This window comes from Nylanderia fulva, unplaced genomic scaffold (assembly GCF_048542155.1).
Source record: "Nylanderia fulva isolate GAGA-0341 unplaced genomic scaffold, ASM4854215v1 Scaffold627, whole genome shotgun sequence".
Lineage (NCBI taxonomy): Eukaryota > Metazoa > Arthropoda > Insecta > Hymenoptera > Formicidae > Nylanderia > Nylanderia fulva.
The window spans coordinates 27,281-43,535 of NW_028190729.1; the positions used below are offsets into that span (position 1 = coordinate 27,281).

The window sequence follows — 16,255 nt, forward strand, 5'->3', positions numbered from 1 at the left end:
AACCAACCTAAGCAATATCCCACTACCCAACACTCCTATCATCTTGGTTGGTTATACTGATGAGCCTCAGTGAAACGGATTTTAAAATTTAACTAGTATGGTAAATATTCCGAATAGCAAGGCATGAGCAGGACCCAGAAGATCAACAGATAATTAATAAAATTATTGTATATTAAAATATTAATTTCGAATTAAACCCGGAATCTACTAGAATGGAAGACGTCCTTATGGATCTGTTACACATAATTAAATATAAACTAATGAGCATCATATCGAAGTCCACACTCCAAATCTTGTGGCCTAAGGTATACAACAAGCATCAGTTTGCTTAACTCACAAGTAGCACTAGCTCATAAATGAAAAGGAGGGATACCAAGTTTTAAAATTATAGATAAATAAAAATTTAAAATTGAAATATTATGATTGTTAATTAAAAAAAATTATTAATAATTAAAGGAAAAATAAGAAGAAGTGATGCTAGAACTTGAATTATATAAAGTAAAAAAATATTTTTCTTTAATTTTATTTCCATACACATAAAACAAATAAATATAAAGTTATTAATTTCTATAAAAAATCAAATAATTAATAGATCATGAGTAAATAAGGAAATTATTGTTAAAGAAATTAAATTAAATATAATAAAATATTTAATAAATAAATTATATAATGTGATTAAATTAATATTTTTAAAAAATGAATAATTAAATCATTAAATAAAAAAATATCTTAATTAATAAAAAGAATAAATAATAATTTTTAATTAATATTTATGAAAATTAGTTATATTTTAATGTAAAAGAATGCATAGGAATTTTTGAAATTTTTTGAGATAGTTTAATTCTATTAAATATAAAAAAAAATTATAATTTATTAAAAAAAAGATAAATAAGAGAAAAAGTGTTTGAAAATTTCTATATTTAGGGTATGAACCTAAAAGCTTAAATTAGCTTACTTATTTTCAAAAATAAGAAAAACATAGTGATAAATATAAGGCCAACTTATCGAGCTGAATATTCGAGATGTTCAGTCAACTACCATTTATTACATGTATAAATTATAAAACTACAGTCATTATATTAAAACTAACGCAAATTACAATCATTCTATAAACGTTTCGACCGCACGCGGTCTTCTTCAGTATAATTACTGAAATATAAATTCTTACAATTCACATAATATCGAAATTTAATTATAGTTATTCAGAATCAAGAGTTTTTGAGCAATTAACGCGTGTTTCAATCCGTCCTGTCCAACAATGTTCGCCTCGATATGATCCCTGATTTTGTTCAGATCTCGGATAGTTTCATCGTTAATATGCGAGAAATTAACCCGTTCCGTAGGCGCTGCGATTAATAAAAAATTACCGATCAACGTATGTCCAAATTATAATATGTATCCCCTACAATTGGTAGTATGCTTACCTATCATCGTTCTTCTTGACAATTTTGCTACTTATTAACAGTTATTAAGGATGACACATAACAAACCAACAATACAGAAAGACAGCTCATTTTAAACTCTACTTGATCGGAGAGCGTGCGTGTTTATATATGATCTAATATCTATGTTTTACTCGTTAATGTCCTATTTGTCCTATTATTATTTCTTGTTCGCTAATATATCCAAAATATCAAAATACGACTCGTTAAGTAACTCAGTATCTTTGTTTAAATTTAGTCCATTTTTTTGTTCCTTGATATGTAGCATCTCAGAAATGAGTCTTTTATAATAATTATTTTCGTTGTCCATGATCTTAACATTGTCCCAATTAAAAGTATGATGTTCATTTATTATGTGTTCAGAAATTACTGAATGTTTCGTTGAGTCCAATCTAATATTATTTTTATGTTCTTTCATTCGTGTCTGCAATTGCCTCTTTGTTTGGCCTACATAAGATGCATTACAATTATTGCAACTGATCTTATAAACCACATTCGAATTGCATGGATGTTTAGTTTTATCTTTCTGCGCTTTAATAATATTATCCAGTTTGTTGAGACATCTATACCCTACCATACAATTTTTATTTTTTACCGAGGAAACAATCATTTCTGAGATCCCATCTATATACGGAATGACAAAGAATTTTTTATTGACCGAGTCATTTCCTATACTTTTTGTTCTTTCTATGTTGGCCTGTCTCTCTATAATGCTCCCCTTAGATATGATGTGTTCTATCCGATGATTAATTTTGTTAAAAATCAGATCAAGAGGGTAACCATTGCTTCTGAGTATATTAATAATTAACTCCAAATTTTTATTAAAAAATAGTGGATGTGATAGCAATAGACATCTGTCTACAAGGTTATATATTATTCCAATTTTGTGGCATAATGGGTGGTTTGAATAAAATGATAACGTCCTTCCTGAGAAGGTTTCTTTTTGATACCAGTCTATATATATTTTGTTATTAATAATTTTAAGTGATAAATCTAAGAAATTCAAGCTATGGTTAACCTCTTGTTCGACCGTGAATTTAAGTCTTTCATGATAGTTGTTAAAATTATTCACAATCTGAGTCATATTAGTCATAGAGGTGGCCACTATTACTCTCTACCTTGACATTTGTTATTTAGACTTCGCAACACACACTTGAAATGTCGAGAAGAAGAACTTGTTAAAACGATAATGTAAGTTGAAAGATTTTTTAATTTTATCTCTCTGATATTAATTTAATTCGCGTAAAATATCCACAGCATGATTAAATGTCGCAAAACTTGGAATCTCAGACCAATCGGCTTACTCATCTATTGGTCATCAGCGAAGAATCGTTTAACTTTGTATTTTAATGTTTAACCAACTTTGTATTTTAATATTTAACTTTGTATTTTAATATTTGATTTTTACGTATTAAGAAAGACTGTAGTGCAGTCGAAACGTTTACGCTGTATATTGTTTCTCTAACGGAATGAGAATTTAATTATTTAATTATTAATAAATCTTTAGATCTTATTTAATTGCTCGTTTAGTTGGCCTACAATATTTGCCTTTTTTTAAATTTTATATATATATTATTATGTATATATTACTGTGATAAGTTTTTTTATGTATATATATTTTTACAGAAGGGGCTTATAATAAAAATAGGCGGAAATAATCCGCGAGTTAACATTCATAGAATATTACAAAAAACATTCACAAATGAATGCGCACTACAGTGTTCCTGGAAAGGAATAAGGAATAATTTTAAACTGTACAACTTGCATCTTATGAAAATAATAGGAAGTATGTATATAGAAAAATTAACTTACATATTGAAATATTTTATTTCAAAACATGTTTCATACTTCAATTTTTTTAGGAGAAGTAATTTTCCGTCATGCCAATGTGACAGAAATGGATTTTGACAACAGTGCGGCGGAATAGTTTCGTTTCGCTCGACAGCGAAAACAAAGGAAAGATAAAAAAGAGAACATGAGACAAGAAAGAGAACAAGAATAAATGTTTAATTATTCTTTATTTATTTATAACGAATTTAGTAAATTCGTTCAATTTTTTTAATATAGATTATATGACTTTATTTAATTTTTCGTTTTTATATCAGCTGTATTGTTTTGATGTTTTATTTTATTTTTGTTTAATAGCAATATAAGTTAATATATACACATCTGCAAGCTGTGATTTTAATAAATATTAATGTTTGTGATAGTATGTAACAAAAAAACTGTGATTTTGTTTTATATAAAAAGTTTATATATAATAAATAATATATTTATATATAAAAATTTTTCTTCTACATTTTTCCTGCAATTTTGAATGGCTATGCAGATGACTAATATGCCTTTTTATTGAACGAGTTTTAGGACAACGTCGATCAATTTTCGTCGATTTATTTGTTTTCCTTTTCTTTTACGACAGAAATTTGTTAAAAAGGAAAGAAAAATGAATTAATTGGAAATTGGTCAATGTATCACTAAAACGCGTTCGATAAAAAAGGCATTAATGTGTTATATAACTGTTTTATAAAAATATAACAAAATATTAATAGTATATATAACAATTCTATAACAAATAAAATAATAGCGTTATATAACTGTTCAATATGTTATATTATAATTATATTATTTTCCCACAATTTATATAACTATTATATAACATTTAGGTTATTTTGATTACAGTTATATAACATCTTTATAACAAATTATATTTCTGTTATATAATTGTAATATTGTTTGAGTAGGAAATTACAACTAACATGTATGTTACATGTAACATACACGTTATATTGCATGTTATATTTTGTTATATTAGGGCAATATAATAGGTATATAACAATGTTTACTGGGAGGAATAATATTCTGAGTAATTCCCCACAAGAATCAAGTGGCGGTCGGCATTGGTTTAAGAGATATAATAAATGAAAGTTTGACACCAAAATTTGTATACGATGTAATAATGTTTATTTTTTTAGTGAAAAAAGCCTCTTTATAATCTTTATATGTAGGCAGAGGAGAACGTCCTTCCTCCTCCTCCAAAGAAAGTCTAACTTAACTCAATTAATATCCAAGGAATAAATTTTTATTAATAATAATTTACCCCTTGGAGATAGGTTTGGATTAGATTATATCTTCCGGAAGTGGAGCTACCCCTAAGGGGAAACGGTACTGTGCCTACGCATGTTTTGCAAGACAAAAATTAATCTTAGGTTTCGCCTCTCCTACAGGGAAACTCTATTCCGGAATTATATATGTAATATAGCATAACCCACACCTATGTTCTAGGAGTCTCTTTTATCAGTATTTATCGGAGAAATAAATAAAAAAATCCTGTATGTAAAAACATATATATTTTATCTTCTTTTACTAAGAAGATAGATAATGTTTTGTCATTATATAAAAAAATATCTCTATTTGTTCTTTAAATGTAAATTTTCGTTTAAAAAGAAATTCTGCAATATAACCAGCATAATCCCAGGTAGCAACCACACGTCATTTTGACGTCTCAAATTGGTCAGTCAATGACTACTTGTGACGTCATGACTTGACGTTTTTATGACGTAAAAATGACGGTCTAATGTCACAGACTGTTGACGTCACGAAAAGAACCACATTTTGACGTCATCTCATGACATCTTTTCTGATTAATATAATGACGTTATTAGAACCACATTTTGACGTTATTTCATGACGTCTTTCCTGATTAATATAATGACGTTATTAAGACGTTCTTAGACCCTGCGCACAATAGAGAAAATATTAAAAATAAATATTAAATATTAGGAATAATTATTTTAAAATATTAAAATCGAAAAAACTTTGCTATAAAAATACACATTCGAGTATAGAGGACTAATAAGACTTTTATACTCTAATTTATATATCAAGGTTTATTCAATTTTTTACTTTAAAATAATTTTTATTCCTAATATTTAATATTGATTCCTAATATTTTTGTATAGTACACACACACACACACACACGCACACGCACACGCACACGCACACGCACACGCACACGCACACGCACACGCACGCACACACACACACACACACAAAACTTGGATAAAATATGTAAATATATGTATACATATAAATTTTTTATTAATTATCAAATTTTAATATAAACAGAAATTTTTTAAATATATTATGTACGAATATAATTATCAAAAACTTGTTTTATAATAGTCATATATGTATATAATATAAAAACTTATTATTAAACTGTAGAATCATAATAATAATAATGTATATTTGTGATTATATTAATAGCTATCTCAAATTGCACAATATGCATTGCACATTATGATTGCTAAATTAAAATAAATAAATTTTCACAAATATTAAACTAAAAATTAATAATAAAAGAATATTAATCAATGTTGTGTATGATTGGAAAACATACATAAGTATTATCATCAATATAAGGTACTACAATACATTTGCTGCTAATGAGACTAATAGGCCATATTTTGAGATTACTAAAATCTTTGAGAATATATATATTAAGTAGCGATGAGTCGCACGGGTATAGATATAATGGTGATTGTGTAATAAAATATTTTCCAATAACGAAAATATCACCATTTGTTGTTTTTACAATATTATGTATTTCTATTACTTCTGCGTTACTCAAACTACAATAACTGTCTGCAATGCTGTAGCGATTGATAGAAAATGACAAATTTGTAAAACTGATTTTTTTATATTGTTTGTACCATTGACAAGAATTATTATTTAATAAAGGTCCATTTTTATGTTCCATGTCAACAAAATATTTAGCTTTGACTTCTTTTAAGTTACATTTATTTATTTCTAAGGAAGAACAATTTATTTCTTGAATTCGACGATGTATTTGCTGTAATGGATTATTAGAAGATCTTATTAATTTTTTTAATTTACCAAGATAATTTTCAAACGGAAACGCAGAATATTCATCTAAAGGACCATAAATTTCTACGTCGTCGCATATATGTGTTAAGAGATGAATATTGTAAACAGCAAATTCTAGACCGTACAATTTATTTTTGCAATGATTGATAAAAGTTAGTAGGCATTCTCGTGCAAATGAAATTCCAAAATTATTTATATGTTTTTGTGATATTAATATAGAAATAGCAACATGCAATAATAGAAAATTTTCATAAATAGCTTTGCCTACAATATCTTTTAAAACTAAAGGACCGATGTAAATCAAAAAAGTTCTAAACTCTGTGGTTTTCCAATACGCTAGCTCATTTAATGACCGAGGTTTTCTATTAAACTCCAATGGAATAAATGGCTGTAAATTAATGAGACGTTGTGAGAGCACTTGTACCTTTCTGTTAGGTAATCTAACGTTTAGTGAACCTCCAATCCATGTATTTAATAGCTTTCTCATTACGCCTAAACATATGTTATGCATGTAGTCTGTGGGAAAAGATGTTATTAAATCTATAGGTAAATCTATTAAAGGAGATGGGCCACGATGGTGATCATCATCTATATGTTTTCTAAAAGATTCGTCTGTGCGCTTTTGAGCTGTTTCACTTGTAAAAACAACTTTATTTTTATAATATTCTCCAGGTTCAACACATTTATCACATGAAGAATATCCCGAATGTGTCTTTGTACATTTTAAAAAAGCACGAGCAGGAGCATCGCATATAAAACTATGAATTTCTATTTTAAAGTGATTCTCATTAAAATCAAATCCATTTTCTAATAAATTATTTAATTCATCTATAAAATTCCTTAAAAAAAGATTTAAAGGTTTAGGCTTCGACGTACCACAAAAAATTGAAATACTGAATGGAATACTACGAAAATTTTTAATAAGTCCCAGAATAGGCCATAGTTGTATTTTGTTACTTTTAAACAATGGGATACCATCTACATTAAAACAGATTTTTAATGTTTCACCAGGTTTTAAACATTCTTGGGTATGCTTTTGTGACAATACATTTTTCAAAGCTATGTTCAAACCTAAATAACAAAATTCTCCAGTTTCTAATTTATTAATTTGCGTAAAAATTGGAGTTTTCAATAATGTACGGGAATCTAATGGTAATTCTGGGTGATAAGGGGAAAGTATGCGCAAAAGATCTGTTACAGCTAAATGTGATATGTGTCTTTCAATGGCCCATTTCCTTAATTCATACATAAAATTACTTTGATCATCTAAGCTACTGTTTATATCTGTGTCAGAAGAATTATTTATTACCTTATTAGAAAAATTAGACACGGCATCAATGGTTAAATAGTTATCGTTTTGAAAATTTAAAGAGACAATAACATTTTCAAAATTTTCAGTATTGCTCGTTTCATTATTAGTACTTGTAATTCTATTAGTATCTAAATCATTTAACGATTCATTATATATTTCGTTTGATAGGTTCAAATTATTACAAGGTGTTCTATTAGAAACATTAGCAGCAAATATTTTGTTTACAGCTTGCGTTACTCTTCGATATTGTTGGCGCCGTCCAATAAATTCTTTACGTTTACGTCTAATTTTTAACATAATGATAAATTTTTACAAATAAAAGAAAAAAAGATATGTTTTGACAACCAATTATTAAAATAAATAATGCAAACTTAAAAAATAAAATTAATAAAATTATTAATTTATCAATAGACAAAATAAAAATAAAAAGTAATACATACGTGTAGAATATAATATTTAAATTTTATAACCTTTCTTTGTTATTTTTTTTCAAACTTTCCTTTAATCTGTCAGAAGCGTGTTTTAACCAAGTTTTGATTGCATCCTCAATATCTTTTTCTGTGGTTGAAGGTGATTTTATTTGCACACCGCCTATAAACAAAACAGAAAAATTTTAAACAATTTATTTTATAACAAATTATATATTATATCAAGAAAAAAATTTTATTTTTTATCAATTTTAATTAATTTTTGTAAAATATTTAATATTGTCAAACTTACGGATTATCACAGTCTTCAAAGAAAGCTTCTCAAAAGCTTCCTTATTTTTGTGTCCTGCAAAGTTAAAACCTTTCGCAAGTTCGTTAGTTAAAACGTGTTTTAAAATTTTATTAGTTCTTGCAGTAGTAGTGTCACCTCCTAATGTTGAGAAGAACAATGACTGTAAAATAATAAAAAAAATTAACATCAATGCACGTATAAACACATATATGTACATATACACAACACATGCATACACATACATAGTAATAGTAGTAGTAGTAGTAGTAGTAGTAGTAGTAGTAGTAGTAGTAGTAGTAGTAGTAGTAGTAGTAGTAGTTATAGTAGTAGTAGTTATAGTAGTAGTAGTATAATAATAGTATGTGTCTGTATATGTATGTTAAAACATGTGATTTAAATAAATACAGGGTTGACCATATTAGGTGGACCCATCTAGTAACACTGTAACTTTGACAAGGAATGTGAGAATGACTAATGATAGCACGTGTTCGAAGCGTCAGTCTTAGGAGATTTTTGCTATGGAGCAACCATCAATCGAACGCTAAATGATTTTTCACTTGAACAGCAAAAAATGTGTTTTTTTTAAATGTTTTTCTTTTAAATAAATGGGTCCACCTAATATGGCCAACCCTGTATATATACCACAGCGTGTTTATTTTCACGGGAGCTAAAATAATTTTCTAATAGTTGCAATTCTTCGCGTGTTTTCAATGGAAACTCAACAGGACAATTATCTGGGATAGAGAGCATGCCATCTTGAGTGTTGGAGTGCTTCAATATTCCATACATTTCTTTAACTTGTTCTCGCACTTTTCTTATTTCAGTAAAAATTTGTTCTGAAAAATTTAATATAAATAGGCAATCATTCTAGTATATAAAAAAATATCGTTTTATTTTATAGAATAATAATAAGACATACCAGTAAGGCTACGAAAATATGGTACTCCATTCGCTTCATTAAGAGTTGAATTTACAGATTCTGATCGAGAACTGATGTTTGTGGAAACAGTTAAAGATGGTGATGGTATTGTGATTCTATTTAAAAAATCTATCTCTTTTAATCTCCTACTAGGAGTATTGTGTGCAGGAATATCAGAAGAATCTGAATTTATGTCTTGTTGCGATACTGTAATATAACAAATTTAAAGAAAAATTAGAAAACAAAATTTCAAAAATATATAGTGCTTTATTTTTTTTTAATATTTTGCTATTTCTTTATACCTGTTTCTGGTAGGTCTTTTGATGTCATAGATACTGATGATGGCATTGATGTTAAAGATTTTTTATGTTTATCTTGTAGCGCATGTGCTAAACATAATAATGCTTAGATAACAAAATGCTTCCAATATTTACAAAAAGATAAAATTAGATTTATAATTATTAATTAAAAATTTAAATTTCTAATTAAAAAATATTTTTACCAAATGTGGAAATCTTTGGTGGTCGACGTAAAGAATGGTCACTTTCATCATCCTCTTCTTCACTAGTAGATATGTATTTAGAATTTCGTTTTGACTGTCTTTTCTTTGGTTGCTCTTTATCTTCCACTGTAGAAGACTGTACATCAGAAAACTCTTCACACTTTTTTAGTTTTTTACTAGCTTTCTGATATTCATCTATAATTAACAAAGATAACATAGTTAAATTCAAATTTTATAAACATAACCTAATTTTTTATGCAATAAAATTTGTTAATTAAAAATATCACAATATAAAATATATAATAATATTAATTAAATAAACAATTAATATATTCAATACACTCATAATATACTCAATACGCACACACACATACATAAATATATATATTGTATACATACCACAAGAAAAAAGTATTTGTTTAATACCGTATAATGTCCATGTTTGATCTTTTGGCTTTTCTTCGCGGAAGAGTGCTTTCTTAAATTGTGCACCAGTTTTATACGGAGGCCACCAAACCTCTTTTTTTCGTGGCGTTAACCATGAACAATGTACTAAAGCAATTGATGCTTCATTATCACTATCATTGAGAATAAATTCGACGCCAACAAAAGTCATTTCAGTAATGACTATATAATCAAGAAAATATATAACGTATAATAAATAATTAAAAATTTATACAGAATTTTTTCGTTTGCGTCTGAACAAGCAGGATTTACACAAAGCACGTGAACCTAACCCTAACCTGACAATGAGACTGATAATTTTTCCGCGCCGATGTAGCAAACAGAACATGCGCGATAAATGACGATTGCATGCGCGTGATCTGTTTCACGTACTTTACGTTCGCAATGCTCGTGGCATTATTTTATTTTTATTATTTACCAAAAAAAAAGACATATTTTATACTCGCAAGTGTTGCAAACGCTTTCTATTTGCTTTTGTTACTTCGACACAATGATTGTACTCAGGTGGCAAACTAATGTCATTAAACGTCAAAATGACGTTATTTTTACGTCTAATGACGTCATTCGGCGTCAATATGACGTTGCAAATATTCTCATACACATATTTTTTATTTTAATATGTATAGAATCTACCTATAAAAATTGTACGTTTGCGTTCGGCTCTTAAATGCCTATATCTATATATTTATATTAATTGTTTAAATAAATGGCATCCTTTTTTAGATTTGATACCAAAATACGTAAATAAAATGAATGTAGGACTTAAATATTACGTCATACTGACGTACTACATAATGACGTCATTATAAAATGAATATAGGACTTAAATATTACGTCATACTGACGTAAAATAATGACGTCATTATAATGTCATTCAAATATGATGTCAGTTTCTGGTCACTTGACGTCATTCGTACGAACATGACTAGTATTCGACGTCAAAATGACGTGTGCTTGCTACCTGAGATGTTGTTATCGAGTAATCATATCTTAATATGCATCGCGTGGAATGTTAGCACAAAGTGTCTCTCCAATCTCTTTCAATGTTCTAAGTATGAGCTTTACAATTAGTGTCAGGATCGACTGACAAAATTGTACAAATGATTAATAGGTCAGATCAGTGTTTATATTTCTTCATTTTCCAGATATTTATACGCTTAATTTCAGTATTATCCTCTAATCACTCAAGACAAAGCTAAAAAGAATTTTTAATACACAAACGAAAAGATAATTTTTTTTAAATATCAAAATATATGAAAATATAATGAAAAATTCCTTCTCCTATAATAAAAATATAATAAAAAATTCTCCAAAATTTGATCAATTAACAACACTACGATCGTACTATGGACATTGTACATTCCATTCACCCCGATAGGAAAATATTTATAAAGTTATATAATAAAATCTGAATAAAATATGAAATACTGCAGTCATATGTACTTATATTTGAAATAACTCATATAAAAATATAGACCTTTGAACAATATATAAATATTTACACAATTTATTGCTAATTAGTTTTTCAACAAACCAGTAGCGTTATGATGAATTATTTTGATGAAATATTGTTAAGGATTTTTCTGGAGCAACGAGTTTTAGTAGCTGCGCTACTGCTCCGGACTTTCACATGGTCTCCGACTCTACTCCCACCGATCGACGGCTTTCGCACTTTCGCGAGAGGATACGGAGAGAGCAAAATCGATTTTTCACACACTTACTTTTCGGCAGTTAAGCACTTGAGATTACCGGAAATTAGGCGAGATCGCGTTTTGAGAACTTTGTAATTTTTCGACTAGCACTTCGCATTCGTTCCGGATATTTCGAGTCTTTTCTAAAACATAGAATCATTGTCAATTTGTATCTGATTTATAATTAATTTGTATTACTTTCTTTTCTTTTGTATTTCTTTATTTTCTTTTTGTAAAGTTTAATAAGTATCGACTAAGTTGAGTCGAATATTATAATTATATATTTTTATTAAATTCCAACCTATTACTTTATTAAATTGAATATTTTTTCATATAATTTATCCTGACTTGATTATAAAACTATAAAGTATTCTTTACAATATTTGCAAAATTACATTTGAAAAAAAATTACATAATATATGAATAAATATTCTACGCTTAAAGATGCATAATTATTCTGAAATTATAATTTTAAAATGTTATAACATAAAATGTTACACAATCATTATATAATACTTCTTTTATTCCAAACACAATCATTATATAATAGTTCTTTTATTCCAAACACCATGCTTTAGAAATTAGAGTTTTGACAAGACAGTAGTATAGTGGGCACTATGGCCCGTCATAACAAACCCCCACCACCGACCCGTCTGGCGCCGTGTCTTATCTTATCTTTCCCCCACCACCGGCGTCTGGTTTTTCCGAGTGTGGGTGTAGGGGAGAGGGTGTTGGGGAAAAAAAAATGGCGACTGGCCCCGAAAGGTGGGGATGAGAATTTTTTATTTTTTTATTTTTTCTGATTTCCTCTGGATTTGAACCTGGGGCCTTCGTGTTTCCGAGCTGGGTCCTAGTATGTTGAGCTAAACGAGATCTTACTAGTCTAAGGATTAGATGAGGTATTTAAGCTAAAGTTGCGTAGGGTACGGTATGGGGGTACGGGTATACGTATGGCAAGGATAGCTCGTCGAATCAAATGGTCGATATTGGACGGGGTGGGGTAAAAACAGTTAGGGTATACGTATGGCAAGGATAGCTCGTCGAATCAAATGGTCGATATTAGACGGGGTGGGGTAAAAACATTTTGACCAAGAAAAGCGTCATGCGGTCGACCGGGGATCGGTGGCGGGTAGTAACTGACAATGCCGTAGGGTAATAAAAAAAGAACACGCAAATATTTGTACTGGCGAGCATTCCGACTCGTGTCACGATAAAAAAATAATGCATCATCGTAGATTAGAAAGAATGCTTATTGTTGAAAAGATGTCGGATAAAATTTTATTTTAAAATAACTCGCTGCTTAATGAAGGTAAACAGAAACATGGATGTTGAGGAAATTTCTGGAAAGAGGAAGTGAAAGAAAATTGAACAATGGTTTTAAAAGTACAAATATGATTTATATTTAAAATATTTTTACAGAACAAAATTATTCACAAACATTTCAAGAAAATATTCGTCGAATAATTATTAAAATTTACGTTTTGATATAATTGTATGTACAATTTGTTCGAAATAAAGTGAAATTATTTCTAAAAATGTTATCTCAAAATATACATCGAGAAATGTTAAATCTTTCAGTTGGGTACGTACATTACGTTCTATTTCCTTACTGTTACCTCTGATCGTGAGTTTCACGATACTGTTATTAATGCTACCGTTGACAGGAAGATTTAACTGTATTTCGTTAATTAAATATCGAGCACATTCGTTGACATTAGTTGAAATAAAATTTAGACGATTTAAATTAGCGTTCACACAATCAACTATATTTTCTACACCTTGAAAAGTCGTTCTCTGCATGACTATCGCAATGTTGTAAGTTTTACGTTTCTTCGCCTTCGGTCCGTTTTCGTTCGTATCCTCCACAGTCTCGGAAGAAAGATCTTCTTGCTCGTTTTCACGATATGTTATTAGTATGGCTCTAGCACCATATGCGGTAGTGAAATTTACAATTATCTTGTTAAAGATGATCGAGCTCAAATTAATTTTATCACCGTTTAAGTAGCTCGACATCGTTTTCATGTTTTCTTGAAATTTTTGCCACGATTCCATGTCGAAGCAAATCCCTACAGCTCCGTGAGATGTTAATTTAACAACAGGCAGAAAATCCAGTTCGACGTTGTCTTCCGTCATAAGACCCACTTGAATTTTCTTCGTGTAGGATGAATTCAATCCGTATGTTGTTGACAGCAACATACGTGGTTGTTGCTCGATTTTCTTAAGATTGTTCATGGTAGTTGCTACCGCGTAGAAAATCAAAAGATATAATAATCAAAGACACGCAAAAATCGAAAAATCGAGAACTTTTTACTAACAAACTTTTTTACTAACGAACTTGAAAGTCCGGACGATGAAAGACGAGTGAGCGAAGATTTTCCAGAAAATTTATAAAAAGGAAGATAAAATAGAAAAGTGGTAGGGAGAAAATGTATGCGTAGATAAATAAAAATTATGAGGAAGGGATTTTTTAAACAATATAAATAATATAATTTTTAATGTGGAAGGGGAATTTTTTAAACAATAAAGCGATAGGGAGAAAATGCATGCGTAGTATAATGAAAATTATGTGGGAGGGGAATTTTTTAAACAATATAAACGATATAATTATTAATGTGGAAGGGGAATTTTTTAAGCAATATAAATAATATAATTTTAAATCTGACTTCAGAGAAAATATAAAATTCCTATCGCTATCGAGAAAAGATGCCTGAAAATTCCTCATCTTGATTTCTATAAACTTTTTGTAACTAAGTAAATAACGTCCTAGATTAAATATTTTTTGTATCTAAGTAAATATTACCATATATATATATATATATATATATATAGATATATAGATATATATATAAAACATGGGTAAAAATACACGGTTATGAGAAAAAAAGATAAAAAAAAGATAAAAAAAGATAAAATAAAATCGAGAAAAGATACCTGAAAATTCCTCATTTTGATTTCTATAAACTTTTCGTAATTAAGTAAATATCGCCCTAGATTAAATATTTTCTGTATCTAAGTAAAGATTACCATATATATATATATATATATATATATATATATATATAAAACATGGGTAAGAATACACGTCTATGAGAAAAAAGATAAAAAAGATAAAATAAATCAAAAAAGTTACCTGAAAATCCCCCATTTTGATTTCCATAAACGTATAAATACGGCTCTCGGAGTTAAGTTAGCTAGCTACATTTTTGAATTTCGTCTCTCGCGTACTCACGTATTCGACGCAAGTGTACTATTAAATTTCAAATAATGAGTTTGAAAAAAGTAATTGAAATTTGTCTATCACTAGCGCAGAGTTTATGCGGAAAAAATTTTTCCAAGTATATATATGAATTAACATGTGCGAGTGAAGACAAATGCTTCAATATTTTTGGAAAATTCGCGGGGGAATGTCCCAACGCTGTGCTAGCGGTATTATTCCGACTAGGACATTTTAGTGTTTTTCGCGAATTAGTGATTATCGCGGGTGAGGTGATCGAGTCGCGATACTATTTTGGTGGTGAGAAAGAAAACGACGCAGCAGGTCACATAGAATATCTCCTCCTACATTTTCATCGAGTTCTCCGGGGTGAAGATAATAATGGTAAGTTTTTATTTTTTTTTTACACTTAATTATAAATAAAAATTAATTAAAACTACCCCAATTATTTATTTAAATCGCTAAAACTTTAGCTTTCGTACGCCCTGTCGCACGCGTTACAGGAAACCGGTTGCGCGTACTAGAGAATCGCCCCGTATCACTTAGATTAAGATTAAATAGAAGACGACGAGCGGATTCTTCGCCGGAGCCCGGACCTTCGCGTAAGTTTTTAACATCATAAATTATATCGCGCTGCTAGAAAACATTATATTAAACAGGAAATTTTTTAATAAAAATAATATACGTTCCAGGCCGTGCACGCATCGTGTTAACGCCGGAGCTGGAACACCCGGTTATTGATTTAGCCGAAAGTGATAACGACGTGGAAGAGGTGCGGGTTCGCGAAGTAAGTCCGTTCGATGAGGCGGCCATATTTACTCCGCTTGAAAGTAAGTAAGAAAAATACTACAGTGCTATATATCAACACAAAAGATTTTTTAATTATGTGAAATACTAATAATATATGACCGATGAATATTAGATGACGCGGCGAATGAAAACGTGGTCGTAGAGGAGCGAGAACTGGGGGAGGAAATCGACGAGGAAATAAACACGATTTCGGAAGATGTAGAGGAGCTGGAGGAGGAAGTGGAGGAGGAGGAGGAGGAGGAGGAAGATGAAGAGTTGGAAGAAGAAGAAATAGAGCAAACGGAAGATGAA

At 29.3% G+C, this 16,255-nt stretch overlaps 3 protein-coding genes and 1 long non-coding RNA gene across 4 annotated transcripts; 1 reads left to right on the forward strand and 3 right to left on the reverse strand.

The window, feature by feature from the left end:
* Positions 1-5,716: 5,716 nt before the first annotated feature.
* On the reverse strand, positions 5,717-7,940 carry LOC146720719 (uncharacterized). The gene has a single exon (XM_085488106.1). It carries the CDS (start codon positions 7,938-7,940, stop codon positions 5,811-5,813), a length of 2,130 nt encoding a protein of 709 aa, XP_085344232.1. The 3' UTR covers positions 5,717-5,810.
* A 74-nt stretch (positions 7,941-8,014) lies between these two features.
* LOC114929063 (uncharacterized) lies at positions 8,015-10,647 on the reverse strand. Its single transcript, XM_029300432.2, has 7 exons — positions 10,184-10,647; positions 9,785-9,979; positions 9,585-9,671; positions 9,283-9,489; positions 9,006-9,199; positions 8,364-8,523; positions 8,015-8,234 (listed from the first exon to the last, which is right to left on the reverse strand). The coding sequence occupies exons 1-7, from the start codon at positions 10,398-10,400 to the stop codon at positions 8,107-8,109; spliced, it is 1,188 nt and encodes a 395-aa protein (XP_029156265.2). The 5' UTR covers positions 10,401-10,647; the 3' UTR covers positions 8,015-8,106.
* Positions 10,648-13,401: 2,754 nt separating this feature from the next.
* On the reverse strand, positions 13,402-14,305 carry LOC146720720 (uncharacterized). Its single transcript, XM_085488108.1, has one exon. It carries the CDS (start codon positions 14,170-14,172, stop codon positions 13,408-13,410), a length of 765 nt encoding a protein of 254 aa, XP_085344234.1. The 5' UTR covers positions 14,173-14,305; the 3' UTR covers positions 13,402-13,407.
* A 1,241-nt stretch (positions 14,306-15,546) lies between these two features.
* LOC146720721 (uncharacterized) lies at positions 15,547-16,250 on the forward strand. Its single transcript, XR_014925964.1, has 3 exons — positions 15,547-15,756; positions 15,847-15,984; positions 16,077-16,250. It is a non-coding gene; the product is annotated as an uncharacterized LOC146720721 (long non-coding RNA).
* The last annotated feature ends 5 nt before the right edge of the window (positions 16,251-16,255 follow it).

What these genes read in the sequence shown, in the direction of transcription:
- LOC146720720 (XM_085488108.1), bottom strand. Translation starts at nt 14,172, where the DNA reads ATGAACAATCTTAAGAAAATCGAGCAACAACCACGTATGTTGCTGTCA.
- LOC146720719 (XM_085488106.1), bottom strand. Translation starts at nt 7,940, where the DNA reads ATGTTAAAAATTAGACGTAAACGTAAAGAATTTATTGGACGGCGCCAA.
- LOC114929063 (XM_029300432.2), bottom strand. Translation starts at nt 10,400, where the DNA reads ATGACTTTTGTTGGCGTCGAATTTATTCTCAATGATAGTGATAATGAA. An exon ending in ACAAATACTTTTTTCTTGTG is followed by an intron (nt 9,980 to 10,183) that starts GTATGTATACAA and finishes TGTTAATTATAG; the next exon opens with ATGAATATCAGAAAGCTAGT. An exon ending in ATATTTTCGTAGCCTTACTG is followed by an intron (nt 9,200 to 9,282) that starts GTATGTCTTATT and finishes TAAATTTTTCAG; the next exon opens with AACAAATTTTTACTGAAATA.